At 42.8% G+C, this 17,367-nt stretch overlaps 1 protein-coding gene across 1 annotated transcript in view; it reads left to right on the forward strand.

Moving 5' to 3' along the window:
* Window positions 1-17,367, forward strand: part of aacs (acetoacetyl-CoA synthetase) — a 31,063-nt gene that overhangs the window by 5,664 nt on the left and 8,032 nt on the right. The window contains exons 5-12 of the mRNA XM_008336371.3: window positions 822-919; window positions 1,066-1,180; window positions 1,277-1,358; window positions 1,777-1,930; window positions 4,156-4,236; window positions 5,341-5,465; window positions 12,537-12,601; window positions 15,491-15,613. Of these exons, the coding sequence (XP_008334593.1) occupies window positions 822-919; window positions 1,066-1,180; window positions 1,277-1,358; window positions 1,777-1,930; window positions 4,156-4,236; window positions 5,341-5,465; window positions 12,537-12,601; window positions 15,491-15,613 (843 nt within the window). The remainder of the gene's footprint in view (window positions 1-821; window positions 920-1,065; window positions 1,181-1,276; window positions 1,359-1,776; window positions 1,931-4,155; window positions 4,237-5,340; window positions 5,466-12,536; window positions 12,602-15,490; window positions 15,614-17,367) is intronic.

Genomic DNA, 17,367 nt, shown 5'->3' on the forward strand with positions numbered 1-17,367 from the left:
CTCCTCCTGATGTTCTCCTCCTGAGGTTTTCCTCCCGAGGATCTCCTCCCGAGGTTTTCCTCTTCAGGTTCTCCTCCTCAGGTTCTCTTCCTGAGGTTCTTCTCCTCAGGTTCTTTTGCTGAGGTTCTCCTCCTGAGGTTCTCCTCCTGAGGTTCTCCTCCTGAGGTTCTCCTCCTGAGGTTCTCCTCCTGAGGTTCTCCTCCTGAAGTTATCCTCCTCAGGTTCTCCTCCTCCTGAGGTTCTCCTCCTCCTGAGGTTCTCCTCCAGTCAACAGTTCACAGCTCCACTCTCACAGTTTTAACTGATGGTGTTGAGATGACCTTGTGACCTCAGACATCCCGACATCAGAGCTGTCTGTCGGCTCAGGTGTCTTTAATGCGGTACTTCTCAAATAGTGGGGCGGGCCCCCCTAAGTGTACCACTGCTGTAATGCTTGAAGGACAACAAGCCCTCCAGTCACTAGGGGGCAGCAGCTCATACAGTGGTTTGTACAGATAAAAATATACATATTCGCAAGCGCTGAATAGTATGTTCATTTACTTGAGTGTGTGGGTCGGGAGAGTGGGGCCGGCGTGAAAACATTTCTGTCCCCTAGGGGGGGCATGACAGAAAATAATTGAGAACCAATGCGACGGTGCTGTGTCGGATGTGCTCCACTTCTCAGCAGCCCTATTAGAACGCAGCCCATTCTGTGGACACTGATATAACTCATAACAAACACATTTGTTTTCATAAAATAAAAAATTGTCACATAGATATTTCTAACATTTTTTTTATACTATTGAATTGTATAAACCACAAGTTTGTTTTCTTCTTTTCAGGCTACCTCCCCAATGGCATCCACGCCGTGGAGGCCATGTTGGCAGCAGCTAGCATCGGAGCCATTTGGAGCTCAACGTCTGTGGACTTTGGAATCAATGTAAAGATTTTTTGTCTTCTACTGCCCCTTCTGGCTGCTCTGTGAACTACACTGAATATCTTTGTGTAAATCCATTTGTGTCTTATAGACTGAATCCTCTCTGATTAATTAAACATGTTTAAATATGTTTTTTTAATATATTTCAGGGAGTCCTCGACAGGTTTTCTCAAATTCAGCCCAAACTCATCTTTTCCGTCGCCGCCGTGGTTTACAACGGCAAAACACACGACCACATGGAGAAGCTCAGCAGCGTCGTCAAAGGTCGTCAACCATTACGTTAAATGTGATAATTTTTTTTTTTTGGTCAAAGGATCATAAAAATAAGTACTAACAAAAATGTGACCTTTTCTTTCACAGGTCTTCCCGACCTGAAGAAAGTTGTGGTTATACCCTACGCTCGCTCCAAACATGAGGCCGACATCTCCAAGATCCCAAACAGGTGTGTTTGTGTGTGTGTGTGTCTGTGTCTGTGTATTGACATGACCACAGAACAACAGACACTTTTTAAAAAAAAAAATTGTGTTACACACATGCAGAATTTGACCACTACCCTAAAAAATAAAAATGGAATAAAAATCACATTATTATCTGATGTTTATTTTCGGAATCCAGTCACCGGCCGAGTTGGATGGTTTGGTGGGCCAGATTCCGCCTGCAGGCCACCAGTTGAGCATCACTGCTGTAAAGTTTTATTATTCAAAACAAACAAATGCATGTTAAAGCCTGGTGGGCCGCATATGTAAAATGAGGTGGCGGGCCAAATTTGGCCCACGGGCCCTGAGTTTGACACGTGGTTTACACGATGGAACACGAGCGGCGGCTCACGTGTGTCTCTTTTCCCTCCCTTTTGACCGCAGCGTTTTCATCGATGACTTCCTGGCGTCTGGACTGGGGGATGGCGGCCAGCTCCCTCAGTTGGAGTTCGAACAGCTTCCGTTTAATCACCCGCTGTTCATCATGTACTCGTCCGGAACCACGGGAGCTCCTAAATGTATGGTCCATTCTGCCGGGGTAAGCAATCGCCCGTGTGTGGATGATGATTTTTTTTATTTATTTTTTTTCCTGCAGTAGAGAGTGCTGTACATTACTGTTGACATTTGCCCATTGGCAGACACATTTATTCTGCTCCTCTGTAGCTTATAAAGCTCAGCTGTAGCCAGGAGCTGCGGCTCAGGCCGTGGACTCTGGCTCAGCTCCTTGTTTTGATTAAGGAATCCTAAAATCCTCCTGGTCGATTAAAAAAAAAAAAACTTTTATGTTTGAGCACACTTGATCTCCAACCTCACAGCTCACGATGAAAAAGGAGTCGATTTAAAAAGAATGTTTTCTGAGACTCCGCCTTTGGAGTTCACTAATCCGGACTCAGAGTACAGACTTTTAAAAAAAAAAATAACACAATAACAGGTTCACACCAGAGTTGAAACACGCAGAATTGACCTTTAATAATGTATAAATTAACCATTTGTTAAAATGATGTTGTTGAAGTGTAGTGTTCAGATGATCAGAATGACTGGAAATGTTTCAAACAAAATTTAAAATTTCCAACCTGGGGCCACACGGTGTTTGGGCGGTAACTGCTCCTACCTTACAGCAGTGGTTCTCAATTATTTTCTCGTCATGCCACCTCTAGAGCAGTCTTTTCTCGGCACCCATATTTTAAAAGTCAATTGACATTATTCCTAAACTCCTGGGAAACATGATGCGAGACGACCCCCCCAAAAAATTCTCTTGAATTGAAATACTATTGAGAACCTGATATGAAATTTTTTTTTTTTTTTTCGTTTGTGTTGTTTGCACTGCTGAGACAAACAGTCAACACTGACCGGCTGTAGTAACATCCTCCTGCCATCAGTCAGTCTCTGTCAGATTGAAAGTGAGTCCAAAGAGAAAAGAAAATCTGAATTTTTAGGTCAGTGGGACAAGACGTAAAGTTGGCGGTCAACCTGTCAAACCAAAAAAAAAATTTTTAAGACAGTTTTTAGAGCTTTAGAGCCAAATCAGGAGTCATCGGAGACGCGTGGGGTCACACATTGGACGGGGAAACGAGCAACGATTCACACCTAAATATGACACTCTGTGTCAATTTTAGAGTGAACCTGTGATCTTGTCCTACTTTTTTTTTTTTTTACCTTTGGAAACTAGAAGTGCCCAGAGAAATCCGAGAAATCCACACAGAGAGCTGGGGGATTGAACCAGCAAACCGCTGAGCTTGCAGTAACCACATCCTCCACCGTGTGGCCCAGACAGTTCATCTTATTTATAGTCAGGAGGAAATTGTCTGACTTCACCAGATTTTAGCTGTGGTCCGATCTCAAACGTGTGAGATCACGGATGTCCACGGAATTTAAATAAAGAGTCATGTTCCATTTTCTGCCATAAGATGGCAGCATACATCCATCCTCCTGCGGGCCTTTTAAAGGTTATTTGCTCTCAACAGGGAGTGTGAATGTCATTTTTGTCCCTGTTAGATACCCCATCCTGGTGACATGGGCTGTTAAACAAATGACTTCAACCTCCCCCCCCTCATCCACCAAAACCTCACCCACAATAGAAGATTAAACACTCAAAGGTTCCCACACAGATCTTTTTTTTTTTTGCCTTTTCAGTCCTATAGCCACTTTTCTTTCTTCTTTCTCCCCTCATTACTTTTACTTTCCTCCCTGATTTCGTTTCTGACACCCCCCCCCGCCCTTCCTTTCTTCTCCGTTTTTCTGTCTGGCTTCCTGACTTTTGTTTTTTAAGTTTGCGTCTTTCCCCGCATGCCACCGATAATTGGGCCGTAATGCGTCGCTGAAAACATTTCATATAGAAACGCTGGCAGTCCTCTCTGGCTCGGCCAATTAGCCGCAGCACTGTCGTGCTTTCTGCCCCGCCACGGCTCCGTTGACTCACGGTCACAGTGGCAGTGTGGCGCAGACACGGCGGCCGAGTCCTGCCAAAGGTTACGCGCACACGCCCGGGCGCAACTGCACGGCCCAGCGATTTGTGTGAACAGCAGAGTACACACTCAGGGCTCAGGGGTGAGGCAGGAACAGTCACACATGAACGGTTCCTTCTCTGTTCCCTGCTACAAACCTGTCTGTCTGTGATGTGTTCGCGGGCTGTGGGACACTCGGCCGTTTGATTTCTGTTTCTGTCACGAGCAGCAGATTTGTTTTTGGTTTATTTTCTAATATTTTCATACATAAAAAAAAGTTTTAATTTTTTGCAAAATTACAGTGTTGTGTGTCTTTCAGGGGACACTCATCCAACACTTGAAGGAACACGTTCTTCATGGCAATATGACCAGCAGTGACGTCATCATTTATTACACTACGGTAGGTCCACCAACCACAGGAGGGCAGCGGTCTTCCTCTGCACTGGTTCTGTTGATTTCATTGGTTGTTGCTGATGCATCTTGGCCAAAGAGGTCAAAGAGAAAAGTCCGCTTTACGTAGATTTGGTGGTCAATAAAGGGAACTGCACCCCATATTTTTTTTTCATGCCATCTCTTAATCTAATCTCCTTTAATCTCTCTTATCTTTCTTATGGATAAAAAGTAGGATGAAAAGTCATTTTATGGATGAAAGTAGGAGATACCTGAAGAGGTGTCTCTTCAGGTATCTCCTAATTTCATCCAGTTAGTTTTATTTTTCTCTTTTCGTCTCTCCTCATTACCTCGTCTAATCTCTAATCCTGTAATCTCACATCATCGTTTCTTCATCTAATCAATTTGTATTTGATCTCTTCCCATTTAAAACCATCTCCTAATATGAGATTAAGAGATCTCACCCCATCTCCATAGTCCTGCCTCACCCGTTTTAATTTCATCCCTTCCTCCTGTATTTAATCTCATATCTCCCTGTCCGGTCTAATCCCACACCTACAATTCGATCTCTTCTCAGTCCAATTTTAATCTCGTGGAATTTCCTTCAGGCTTATTTCATCTAATCTTTTTGAATCTTGATCTGTTTTGATCTCATTTCATCTAATCTCTTTGATCTGCTCTCATCTTGAAATCTCATCTCTTTTTATCTTTCATCTTTTTTTGTTTAAATCTCATCTCATTCCACATCAAGTGGCCCGGAGACTAATTTACGACATCATTAACCATTTGAACTCCGTAGTCTGAGGATTCTCACAGCTGAAATCCTAATGTGTTTTTTTTTTTATGCTCCATCCCTGGAATCTGTCTTGGGTTTCAGACACAACCCAGTGGTCAGGGAATTGAGCCCCTTGACCTGTCTGATCTGCCCCCAACTCAACCCCCCGCCCCCCACCTTGCTCTCTGCTCTCTCTTCTGAAATTGAACGCGTTAAAATCGAGCTTCTGTTTCTCGACGTTAGCGTCACGGTGACTATGCCGTTCATCATTGAATGCGACGCAAATGTTGCCAATGTCGGTGACCCGTCTTTTTTTTTGTGCGTCTGTGGCGTTCACAGACGGGCTGGATGATGTGGAACTGGTTGGTGTCGGCTCTGGCCGTGGGATCCTCCGTGGTGTTGTACGACGGTTCACCCCTGATGCCTACGCCGGACGTTCTGTGGAACCTGACTGACAAGCTGGGGTGAGTCACGTGATCAACACACACACACTAACATGCTAACATGCTAACACGAACAGAGGCACAAACGGACGTATCTGTGTAGTTTTTGTTGTTTCTTGCTGCTCGTAATGGGTTTGTCTTTAAAACCCAAACCTTAAACAGTTTGGGTGTTAACTGGTGTAAAGGATCCAGGGGGAAATTGCGCAGTTTAATCCTTTGTGCAATCGTGGTCTCCTGGGCAGATCTAGAAACGGTTGCTTTAAACTCCAGTTTTTTTTTTTTTTAAATAAACGTCGACTGCTGATGCCTTTTTTCAAGAGAAGATTTCAAAAGTGAACTTTTTTCTCTGATTCTTAAGTCAACCATCCATCCATTTGCATCCACTTACCGGGTCGCGGGGGCAGCAGTCTCCACCCAAATCACACTGCACCGTACCAACCCCCCTAAACCTTCCTGCAGGTGGTGAGTCCACTGGAAGGTACCAAACGCCCTAACTGGGATTCGAACTTGCCACAACCACACCTAAGACAGAGACATTGCCTCTGGGCCAAAGCGCCACTTAAGTCAATCAAAACTATCAAAACGATACCTGAACACCTCTCCTCCTCCATGAGCACCATAATTGCGGATGTTAAACCCAGTGTTGACAATGAACCGGTTCAGATGTCACAGTAGAGCTGCCGAAGAGAACAGGCATGGGAAACTAAGGCCTGGGGGCCCGGATGCGGCCCGTTCAGCTTTTTAATCCGGCCCGCCAAACTTTTTCCAAATTATATAATTTATTTATATTGTCATTATACTTCTGATTTTTCCTTGCAATACCCACGTTTCCCCAACAGATGGCGTAGAAGATGATAAAAGCATTTTAGCCTTGATTATAATTAATTAATTAACTCTTACCTGTTTTACTTTAACAGTTTGTACCATTGAATTAGATTGTTTCTTATTTGACAAGTCTTTTTGGTTTTGTTTAAAGACAAGATGTCAAACGCAGCGCCTTTGTTTGTCCAGTAGCTCCAGTCGACATTTAAAGAACCACGACAAACTGCACGGACATTATTCCGGGCAGCGGTAGATGTTGTCCAGTGGGAATTGATTTACCTTTGACCTCTACTGAAAGCAGCGCCTCGGGTTCCTTTTTAGCAGCACCGACACGAGCGCCAGCCCACCAGCCAGCCATCGGAGATTGCGTCAGGCGTGGCAGTTTGTGACCGCGCGCGTGCGCTACCGCGTACACTCAGTCAACCTTTGGTTAAACTGCGTTTTTTAAGGAAAGAAACTGCAATGTGGTCAGCAAAAGTAAGACGCTTAAAGACAGTTATACCCCAGACACACATTCTGTGCCGCAGAGATGGCATATTGCCTTCAGCAAGGAAGGGAAGTAATGGGGAGAAAAAATTGACACAGAGGGGGAGTAGTGAAGTCAGTAGAGCAAAAGTGCCGGGGAAAAGTACTTATACTGCAGAAAGTCGGAACAGGATTCGCGGATCTCAAAGCTAATGAGCTCCTTTCACAATTTGAGTAGACGCTGCATGATCAAATGTAGGGATGGCTGTGTGATGGTAGGACTGTATAACTTTCAAAGTTGGCAAGATACAGTTTTCTTTATTTATATTTATATATGTATTTATACTATTATCAAGTTTATAGTATTTTTTATGTGGCTTTTTTTTTTTTTTTTTTTTAACAAACGGCGTGAACAAGGTTGGAATGTTGTTAGTGTAATTACCCGCACCGACAAAATACAGCTAGAGGGAGCCAGCGTGACAGAAAGATGGATGGAACCTTTTACAAAGCGAGAAGATTTTTGAACCAATTAAGTGAGGATGTTGCCAGTTCAGACACATTTACCCACATGCTGCGCTCTGGGAGAGGCTAGCAGGGAAGTTTTTGCACCCTCATCTCCTGTGCTAAGGTTGGCTATTATTAATCTGTCAGAGTCTAAGGGGCCTTATATACAGTAACAGGCCGAGAGTACCTCGCCGCCTCCAGAGTGACGCTGTCGTCGTTGACCCATCCTGCACGCTGGGCACTAAATTGAACCAGGTTATTGGAGCAGCCGTGGGTTGGTTGGCCTAGACACACGGTCAGAGCGTTAGCAGCGTTAGTGCTCGGGCAACAGAAGGTAACTACCTGCACCACTGACTAAGTAACAGTAACAGTATATATATGTACATATATGTATATATGTGTGTATATATATGTATATATGTATATATGTGTATATATGTATATATATGTGTGATAAATATGTGTATGCGTATGTGTATATAGTGAAGGTAACTACCTGCACCACTGATATGTACATGTATATATGTATATATTATATATCATTCTTTGTATAAAATCTAAGTGAATATTCACTTACCCTATTCTACAAACAAAGCAATCAAATGCACGTGCAGACAAACTGTATCAGTAAAACATTTACCAGCAGGCAAATCGTGTTTATACATGTGTATATATATATAAATATGTGTATGCGTATGTGTATATATGTGTATGTGTAAATATATATTTATATATGTACATGTATATATGTATATATTATATATCATTCTTTGTATAAAATCTAAGTGAATATTCACTTACCCTATTCTACAAACAAAGCAATCAAATGCACGTGCAGACAAACTGTATCAGTAAAACATTTACCAGCAGGCAAATAGGTGAAATAGTTTTCACTCATTTTATAAAAAAATAAAACACACTTGAGTTCCTGCACCCACAGCCCAACTGTTAAATATGCTTTAAACCTGTATGGCCGAGAACATTTTGCTTGAGCAACTTCCATACCTCTTCAACGCAAGCAAATTGGATTTACCGGGCCTCTCTTCAGAGGGCATAAATTCAGCGTTATTCAGAGTTGAGCCAAAAAAGAAAAGGTTACGGCGTTTATAGTCCTGACAGGTTCCGCGTTCTGTACATATGGGAATTTCAGGCTAGCCTTTTTCTGAGGATAATCTTGTCATCTTTTTATCTTTTGTCCATTATGTACCGGTCTGATGCAACAATAGGATTTGTACTATCTCGATCCAGGAACCTTGTCTTGTTCTATTGCCAAAGTGTTAGCCCTGGTTATCTTCGGTGGAGCGATAACTCTCCCAGAAGATAACCTACTGCATCGGTGCGGAAGAGTTCAGCAGATAAAACTAGACCCTTTTGTTACTGTACTAGACTGTACTAGTATTCAAAGGGATAAACCTGAGGCCAATATATAATATGAATATTCTCCATGTGATTATAACGGGTTCAGGTTGGCAGCTTGTTGATCTTTAGATTTTTCTGCCAAGGAATCAATCATTTACACAGAACGTCTTGTATTCAGATATCGTCAACGTATTGCTGATTTATTATTTTTTATTAGCTATTTGCATATTATTAAAAAAAAAGTCCAAAGACACCACTAGACAAAATGTCACATAATGTAATATAATGATCTTTTTTTTAAAATTTCCCCACAATTTACTTACTCAGCGTGAAACCTGGGCCTGTTTAGCTGAACACAAGACTGATAACCACAGGAATTGAAGAAAGACACACATGAAGATCTTCTTCAACAGCATTGAGTCTTTCTCTTTTTTTACTTTTTTTTTAGCCCTCTGCTGCCCTCAAATGGAAGAATGTTCCGCCTTTCAGTATCTCGCAGGCAAACTATTTGATTTCAATTAGTGACAGTCTTCCGAACGGTTTTAGTGTTAAATGGCTCGTTTTTAACTCGTACACCTGATGCTCTCTCTCACATGTCACACTTGCGTGCTGCGGCACATGGGTTGGGAGTCCGTGATCTAGATGCCGCAGCGTTACAGGAAGCTGGAGCAGTGTAGTTAAAGAGATGTAGTGCTGCATAATCTGTAAAGAATCACACCATCATAGAGTCAAGCTGCGTCTGCTGCAGAAGAGAGCTGTTTCAGTTCCTAGTGTGAAGGCACATCAGAAAAAACGTGCGCTCACAAATGGGACTCTGGACGCGACATCGCAGCGTGTAGAGACACATTAACGTTGAAAACTGCAGGGTGGTGCTCTGCCGTCTGATTGGTTTGGAGTGTCCCTTATTGGCTTTGGAGCTTGCGGTAATCCTCGAAGCAGATAACGGCGGTGCAGTGTGACATGCAGACACATGCTCCGTCAAACTCACAAGCCCACGGTGTCTCTTCCTACGCTCCATACTAAACAGTTAGTTAGCAGCTGCACCTGGCCACCTGCCTCCAATCAGGACACAGGCTTCATTTCCATGGCAGCCGGCCGAAAACGAATGCAGATGTTCAGATGGGGCGATCAGGCTGAGAGAGAGAGAGAGAGAGAGAGAGAGAGAAAGAGAGAGAGTGTGAAATGACTTTATAGTACATCACTACGTGCATGCAGTATTAGGGTGATGGTCCGATGGTTGAAACAGGCCATATTTAAATTTTTTTAGTCTTTTTGAAGTATTAGCATTTTACGCTGTGCCTTCATATTACTAATGAACAATTGTCACCATCGTATATACAGTATGTGTATACATGTGCATATATACGTACATACGTACAGTATATGGACATATTTGTTTGTATGTATTTGTACGTGTTTAAATATATGTATATATATTTTTTAAAATATATCTAGCTATATATGTACGTATGTATGTGTATATATAGTCTTAATTTCCCAAAGGGAACTCCGTTTATCTCTATTTATCTATGCTTAAATATATGTGCATACGTATGCACATATATTTATGCCCATATATATGAACATAAATGTGTGCATATATATGTACATAAATATATGTGCATATATAGTATATGTACTTATATGTACATATACATGTACATATATACGTACATATATTGTTGAATATTCAAGTTGCTTGAATAATAACCTGAAAAAATAAAGTTATAGAAAAGGAAAGTTTTGCTTTTATTAGTAATAAATAAATAATTCAATTGACGTCAGCCATTTTCTTTTGATATCTCGAATGAGCTTTGGTACAAACTTGCAAATGGTTTCCAAAACTGGCAGTCTGTCTGAGGCACATTTCCGTCATTGTCTTTTTTGTTTCATTGTGTGAGATTTAATTTCTCTGGACCTCTGAGCTTTGACACCACGTCTTTCCCCACCGAGAGCCCGTATTAACAGAAATCAATTCGAACTTCTCAGAACAAATCACATTTTTTCCAGACACCAAAATGGCAGGCTATTGACCAATCATTCACCGGACAGATGCTTTGTGTACCTGCAGACAGATTCTTTTCTAGTTTTGATTGACCTGCCCTGGTTACTATAGCAATATTTGGCAAATGAATTGATCAACGTGTCAACTGAAAGAACTTGAAAAGACACAGAGAGACGCTGAACAAGGAGAACAGGTCCATTAACAGACGCAGGCTTTAAAAAAAAAACAAAAAAAAACCAGACCTTTGTTTCTAAGGTGGAACTGCAGAAGAACATCAGAGTGACGTTCTGTCACTTCTCACCATCTACGTGTTGTCAGCCTTCAGTGCTTCACTTTGATCCATAGAAGAAAGCCGGTTCAAAAAAAAAAAAAAAAAAATCACTTCACGTCAGAATGTAAGCAACCTGGTGGCCGCCTCCTCCTTTGAAGCCGCCGCTGGTGAAACGGTTACAACGGAGACATTTGTCCCGCACCAACCTGACCGCCACTGTGGTTGATCTTAATGTGTTTGTTCACTTTAAACTCAATTACCACACCAGTTGTTTTTTTGTTTTGTTTTTCCCTCCACCTTATCTCCCAGTGGAGGTTTGGCTCAGTACACAGTGACACACACTCGGATGCTGAGCAGCTTCACTGGAGCAGAAGGGATTAAAGGCAGAGGCCGTTGAGTAACTTTGTTTTTGGAATTCTACTCAGAGAGGCGGTTACAGTTATGGCTCCTCGTGCAACGGAGCAGGGAACCACGCCCGTGTTTTTCCTTTGTTTCTCGGAGGTCGACTATTAATCACTACCTTTAGGAGCGTTGGGGAAAAAAGGCTGTTTGTAACATTTGCATCAAATCACGATTGCTGAATGATGACGATGTTTTAAACAAAAAATAACAGTAACGTCAAGATGGTGCCATAGTGTAGCCTCAGAAGCAGAGAGCAGAGAGTCCTGGGTTCGATTCAGAGAGGAATCACATGCTTGGTGCCTGACAGGGGGCAGCCTTTTTGCAGCAGATCTGCTGTTAACACAAGCATTTCCCAATCAATAAGTTCAAATTATTTTGATTAAGTCACATATCTTGTTGTTCTTTGGCATTTGGAGTCCGTAAGTGATTTATTGGCAAAGTGCACTCCACCGCACACAACCAAATGTGACCTCTTTCTTTATCCCGTCATCTTGCTGAATACTCTGGGGACGGTTGCCATCCTCAGAATAGACTAGTCTTTATTGTCATTGCACTGGACGGTACAATGAAAAAACCTCAGTGGAACCTGATGGCTGGTGGATTCGAACCTACGACCTTCCGGACACAAACCTACTTCCTTAAGCATTGCCCCCAGCAACCTGCAATCTGAACATTTTCTGTACCCACTGGTCCACATTACACATGACTTTGGACCATAGAAAACAAGACGACGTTTTGAACTCAGTCGCTGTTTTACTGCAGGGCCTCAGGGCGGAGTCAGTGGTTAGATCGCTTGCCTTTGAGCGAGATGTTTCTCAGTTCGTTACTGAACCGATCCTACGGTTGGTCTTCGACCCCTGATCTTAAACTCCCTCCGAACTATGGACACAATTGTTGACCTACTTTAATGAAACACCTCATGAGGACAACTGAGACACTGAGCTGTGAGAGGGAAACAGAAAATACTGGTTGACTGGTACTCATAAAGGTATCCAGGTATAGGATCGATACGCGTTTCGGAGTATGAGTATTTAATTGAGGTATAATAACGAAAGCATTCACAGATTGTTCCGTTTGTGACGAGGTTTTATGCGGCACTGCAGCAACAAACAACAAAGATTAATTAAACATTTGTGGCAAAACAAAAGATTCTTTTTGTGTCAAGCTAAAACAAAAAAATCATTTCCACTGTTTTGTTTACATCATTGACACGTTCTCTCTCTCTCTCTCTCTCTGTGTGTTCTGTTTTTTTTTTTTTTTCTAGCATAACTATCTTTGGTACTGGGGCCAAGTGGCTGGCTGTGCTGCAGGAGAGGAACCTGAAACCCAGTGAGTTGTGGTCCAAAAAAGACAATCCTCTGCACACCTTTGTGAACAGGAACACAGACATCCACAGACACACATGGATGCACACAAATAACGAGCTGGGAACCTAAAGAGAGAAACACACACACACACACCTGAGAATGGAACCTTAGAACAGATGGACACGATAATGATTATTAAAGCGACGCTGTCGGACTCCCGGCCCGTCTTTTGTGCCGTTTGCTGTGTGTGTGTGACCCAACAGTTGTTTGACCCTGGATCAAATGGATTAAGAAAAAAAAAAAAAAAGTGCTTCAGGATCGTTTGTATGAGTCATGGAGAGGAACCTCAAATAGCCAGGTCTCTGCATACAATCAGAGCTGTGCCAGCGGCTTATTAGCCTCGCCGCTAACCTTCATACATGACATTTTGATTGTGCCATCGTCCGCCCCTCCCCCCCCCCCCCCCGCATCACAACAGCTAAAAGGCACTTAATGGTTTAAATTGTACGGGTGAAACCGGCAGGCCTCGTTCTCGTGGACCATTTGCCTGCGGTTTTTTTTTGTGAAAACCTGCTTAATGCTTAACACTTTGTGATCGTCCGCTGAGGTAATGACATAGAAATGACGTTGCCGGACGTTGTTATTTCCGCCGGCCGAGTGTTCCAGGTGTTTTCACTCAGCTCCTAAATAATGATGTGATTTAAATTCATCATTGTTTGTTGAGTCTCAGCTGCTGATTCTGTACTCTGGCCACAGGGTGGCAGAAGTGGCTAGCGAGCTTGTCTTCCGGAAAGGTTCGTTGTTCCATTGTCCCCCATGGAGGTTTTGTGCGTGTCCCTGGTCCGGTCAAAATACATACTGCATCATGTCACTTGGACGCCTATTCACGCTGTCGGTGTGAATGTGAGTGTGAATGGATGTCTATCTGTGATGCATGGAGTGTTGACTGCTGCCATTGGCTCCAGCTCTGCTAAATAAATGATGCTACTTTAATCAAACGTCAATCTGCCATGATGCCACTAGGGGGAGTAGGTGAGCAGGCAGATGCGGTAAGAATGCAAGTCCAAGTTTTTTTTTTTTTTTTTTTCCCCCTCAGTGTTTGTTAAATGTACGGATTTGGTTGATTTTTGCGCCCTCTGCTGAAATAATTTATAATCGTTAGACTAGATTAAAGGTCCAGAGAAATGACTTGCAGGAAGTAAGAAGTATGAAAGTAGATATTTTTCGTAAATTTGTTGACCCGCCCCCCCACTCCCTCCAAGAAAAAGGGACATTCAGTCACACAGACAGACAAAGAGAGGTCCTCATCAAGGTGTCCTGTCTGTCTGCCTGTCTTTCTCTCTCTCTGTCTGTCTATCCTCGTCCTGTCCGTTGGACAATCAGTGGACTCAGTTGGACTCTGTCTGTTCCTTTGGATGCTTATTAGAGAACGGTGCAGCAGAGGGCGATCTATCTATTATCTATTGATCTGTGTGTGTGTGCGTGTGTGCGTGCATGTGTGTGTGTGTGTCAAAGCATGCTTCTGGCAGGTTGGGAGGCCAGCAGAGGGAAGCTTCTTCACTGGTTGTCCCAGTGGAGTGGCCCTTTTCCCTGTGCTGACATTTGGACCAGGACTCCTGGAGGCATGGCATTCTGAGAGAGAGAGAAAGAGAGAGAGAGAGAGAGAGAGAGCTGCAGCAGTGAACCGATCAGAAGAAAGAAACGCAAAAGACAGTGTTTGCGTGCCATCCACTAGATTCATACGGAGGATATTTCTACTGTTTCCTGTCTTGACTTTTTTTCCCACAATTCTCGTAGAACTCCCAGTTTGTCCAGCCCACTCAGGCAAATGTGTATGTTTTTTATAGGAATAAAATTGACTTATATTTGAACTGAATCAGAGCACAGGCCAAAAGAGAAGGCACAAATCTGGACCCCGACCCACAGTTTGTTTCCATCTCGATTAGCCATGAATCCCCCTCCTAGTTCGGACACACCTTGGATCGACTCCCCCCTCCCGCACCCCCAGACTCCCGTCTGTCTTTTTCTGTACGTGTATATTTTATATACTGTATATTCCATGCAGCTGTTTGGAGTATATTTAGACCAGTCTTGTTGAATGCTTGGCTTCTCCTTGGAAACAGCAGGGGGCGAAGGGGGGATGACAGGGCTTTGCTTGTTGAACACGATCAAGCCGTAATTATAGCTCAATTTAGTGAGTTCATTTTTAAATCACAGCGGGGAATTAGCTGACACACACACACACACACACACTGTCATTGTTAGCGCGCACTTCGTTGTTAACACCCCCCCCCCCCCCCCCATACTGCATACGTGGGAGTATCCTAATGATTACGTATCAGGTTCGAATCAGGCCTCAGAGCGACTGTTGTTGATGACCAACAACCGGAAAACACTTATTTATGTATATATATATGTGTATATATATGTATATATATATATGTGTATATATATGTATATATATATATGTGTATATATATATGTACTATATATTGCACACATTTACACCTATATTTCATTGTCCGGTTTTTGTAAACTTGTACACGTGGGTATTGCACAGTAATGTTTTCGGTAACATGCTACAAACACACATATACTTTTATATATACATATATGTACAGTATGTTGCTGTCATTTTTTTGTCAACATGTACACATGTAGTAACAGTTACTGCAGTTAAGTGCAGGGTCAGTGATGTAGGTTTTTGTATGTAAGTTTTATATATATATATATATATATATAATGTATATATGTGTGTATATATGTGGGTATATATTTATATATATATTGTGTATATATATTTATATATATATATTGTGTATATATTTATATATATATTTATATATATATATTTTTTACATTTATATATATATATATATTTACACTGTTTTTTCTTTTCATTTTCTTCTAGTGGAAACACACAACCTGCAGTCCCTTCACACCATCCTGTCGACTGGATCTCCCCTCAAACCCCAGAGCTACGACTACGTCTACCGTTGCATCAAGAACAACGTGCTGCTGGGCTCCATCTCAGGTGACTGACTGAACGCTGCTGTTTCCCGTACGGTGTTGTTCAATGACCGCAGTGGTCACAGTGGGGTGAAGAGTCAAGTTGAAGGTCATAGTTAATTACTGTCATATATGAAAAATATATCTGAAATATAAGGGTTTTTTTTTTACTTTATGAATTAGAAATGAGTCAAAATGGTATGTATGTGTGTGTGTGTGTGTGTTTTTCCAGAGCAGCATGTGCATGTGCTGCCCAGTTTGTTTCCTCCTTCTCACAGAGGGCAACAGCGGGTTTCAACCCCGTTGGCTGCCAACCACCCTGACCTTGACCCCTGAGGTTAACACTCTGTTCTGGTTGGTAGTGTGTGTGTGTGTGTTTGTGTGTGTGTGTTTGTGTGTGTTCTTAGGATTCAGAGCAGCATATGTGAGTGACTGGTGGTCACAGTGACATATGTGACAGCGCCCCATGCTGAGTTCACCTTGTGTCACCGTTTTTTGTGCGTCTGTGAACATATGTCTGAATGTGTGCTAGAGTGCTTTTCAACTGCAGGAAGTCCTTTTTTTTTTTTTTTTTTTTGTTCAGTCGAACTAAAATACATTTTTAGATTTTTCTTTTAACATTTTGAAACCAACTTTTGGTCAAGTGTTTTGTTTTAGTCTTCGAAATGGACTGGCTAAAAGAGGTGTGTGTGTGTGTGTGTGTGTGTGTGTGTGTGTGTGTGTGTGTGTGTGGGTGGGTGGTTCACTAATCATAGACTTTAGATGGTTATTGCTTCTCGTCAGGGGATTTAACACTGTCACTGCTGGATTCTCCTCATTCTAATATACCTCCATCTGACTGTCCATATGTCTCCTCCTCTCCTCTCCTCTTCTCTTCTCTTCTCTTCTCTTCTCTTCTCTTCTCTTCTCTTCTCTTCTCTTCTCTTCTCTTCTCTTCTCTTCTCTTCTCTTCTCTTCTCTTCTCTTCTCTTCTCTTCTCTTCTCTTCTCTTCTCTTCTCTTCTCTTCTCTTCTCTTTTCTCCTCCCCTCCCCTCCCCTCCTCTCCTCTCCTCTTCTCTACTCTTCTCTTCTCTTCTCTCCTCTTTTCTTCTCTTCTCTTCGCTTCTCCTCTCCCATCCCATCCCCTCCTCTCCTTTCCTCTCCTCTCCTCTCCTCTCCTCTGCACTCCTCTTCTCTTCTCTTCTCTCCTCTTCTCTTCTCTCCTCTTCTCTTCTCTCCTCTCCTCTTCTCTACTCTTCTCTTCTCTTCTCTTCTCTCCTCTCCTCTTCTCTACTCTTCTCTTCTCTTCTCTTCTCTCCTCTTCTCTTCTCTTCTCTCCTCTCCTCTTCTCTACTCTTCTCTTCTCTTCTCTTCTCTCCTCTTTTCTTCTCTTCTCTTCGCTTCTCCTCTCCCATCCCATCCCCTCCTCTCCTTTCCTCTCCTCTCCTCTCCTCTGCTCTCCTCTCCTCTCCTCTGCTCTCCTCTCCTCTCCTCTCCCCTCCTCTCCTCTCCTCTCCTCTCCCCTCCTCTCCTCTCCTCTCCTCTCCACTCCTCCACTCGTCTTATCAATGCCCTGTGATATTCATATTTTACCCCTTTTTCATGTCTTTGTCTTTTAGTCAATGTCCAGTAACTTACTACAGGTGGTGCTGTTTGTCTCATGATTATTAGGACGAGGGACCCAGGGACCAGTTGATAAACAACTTGTTATTTTCAACCTCCACTGGTTTCGCCCACTGGTAGAGATTTTTGTCATCTGTAAACCCCCCCCCCCCCCCCACCACCCCACCCCCCCCGCAC

The sequence above is a fragment of the Cynoglossus semilaevis genome, chromosome Z (genome assembly GCF_000523025.1).
Source record: "Cynoglossus semilaevis isolate Cse_v1.0 chromosome Z, Cse_v1.0, whole genome shotgun sequence".
NCBI classification, from domain to species: Eukaryota; Metazoa; Chordata; class Actinopteri; order Pleuronectiformes; family Cynoglossidae; genus Cynoglossus; species Cynoglossus semilaevis.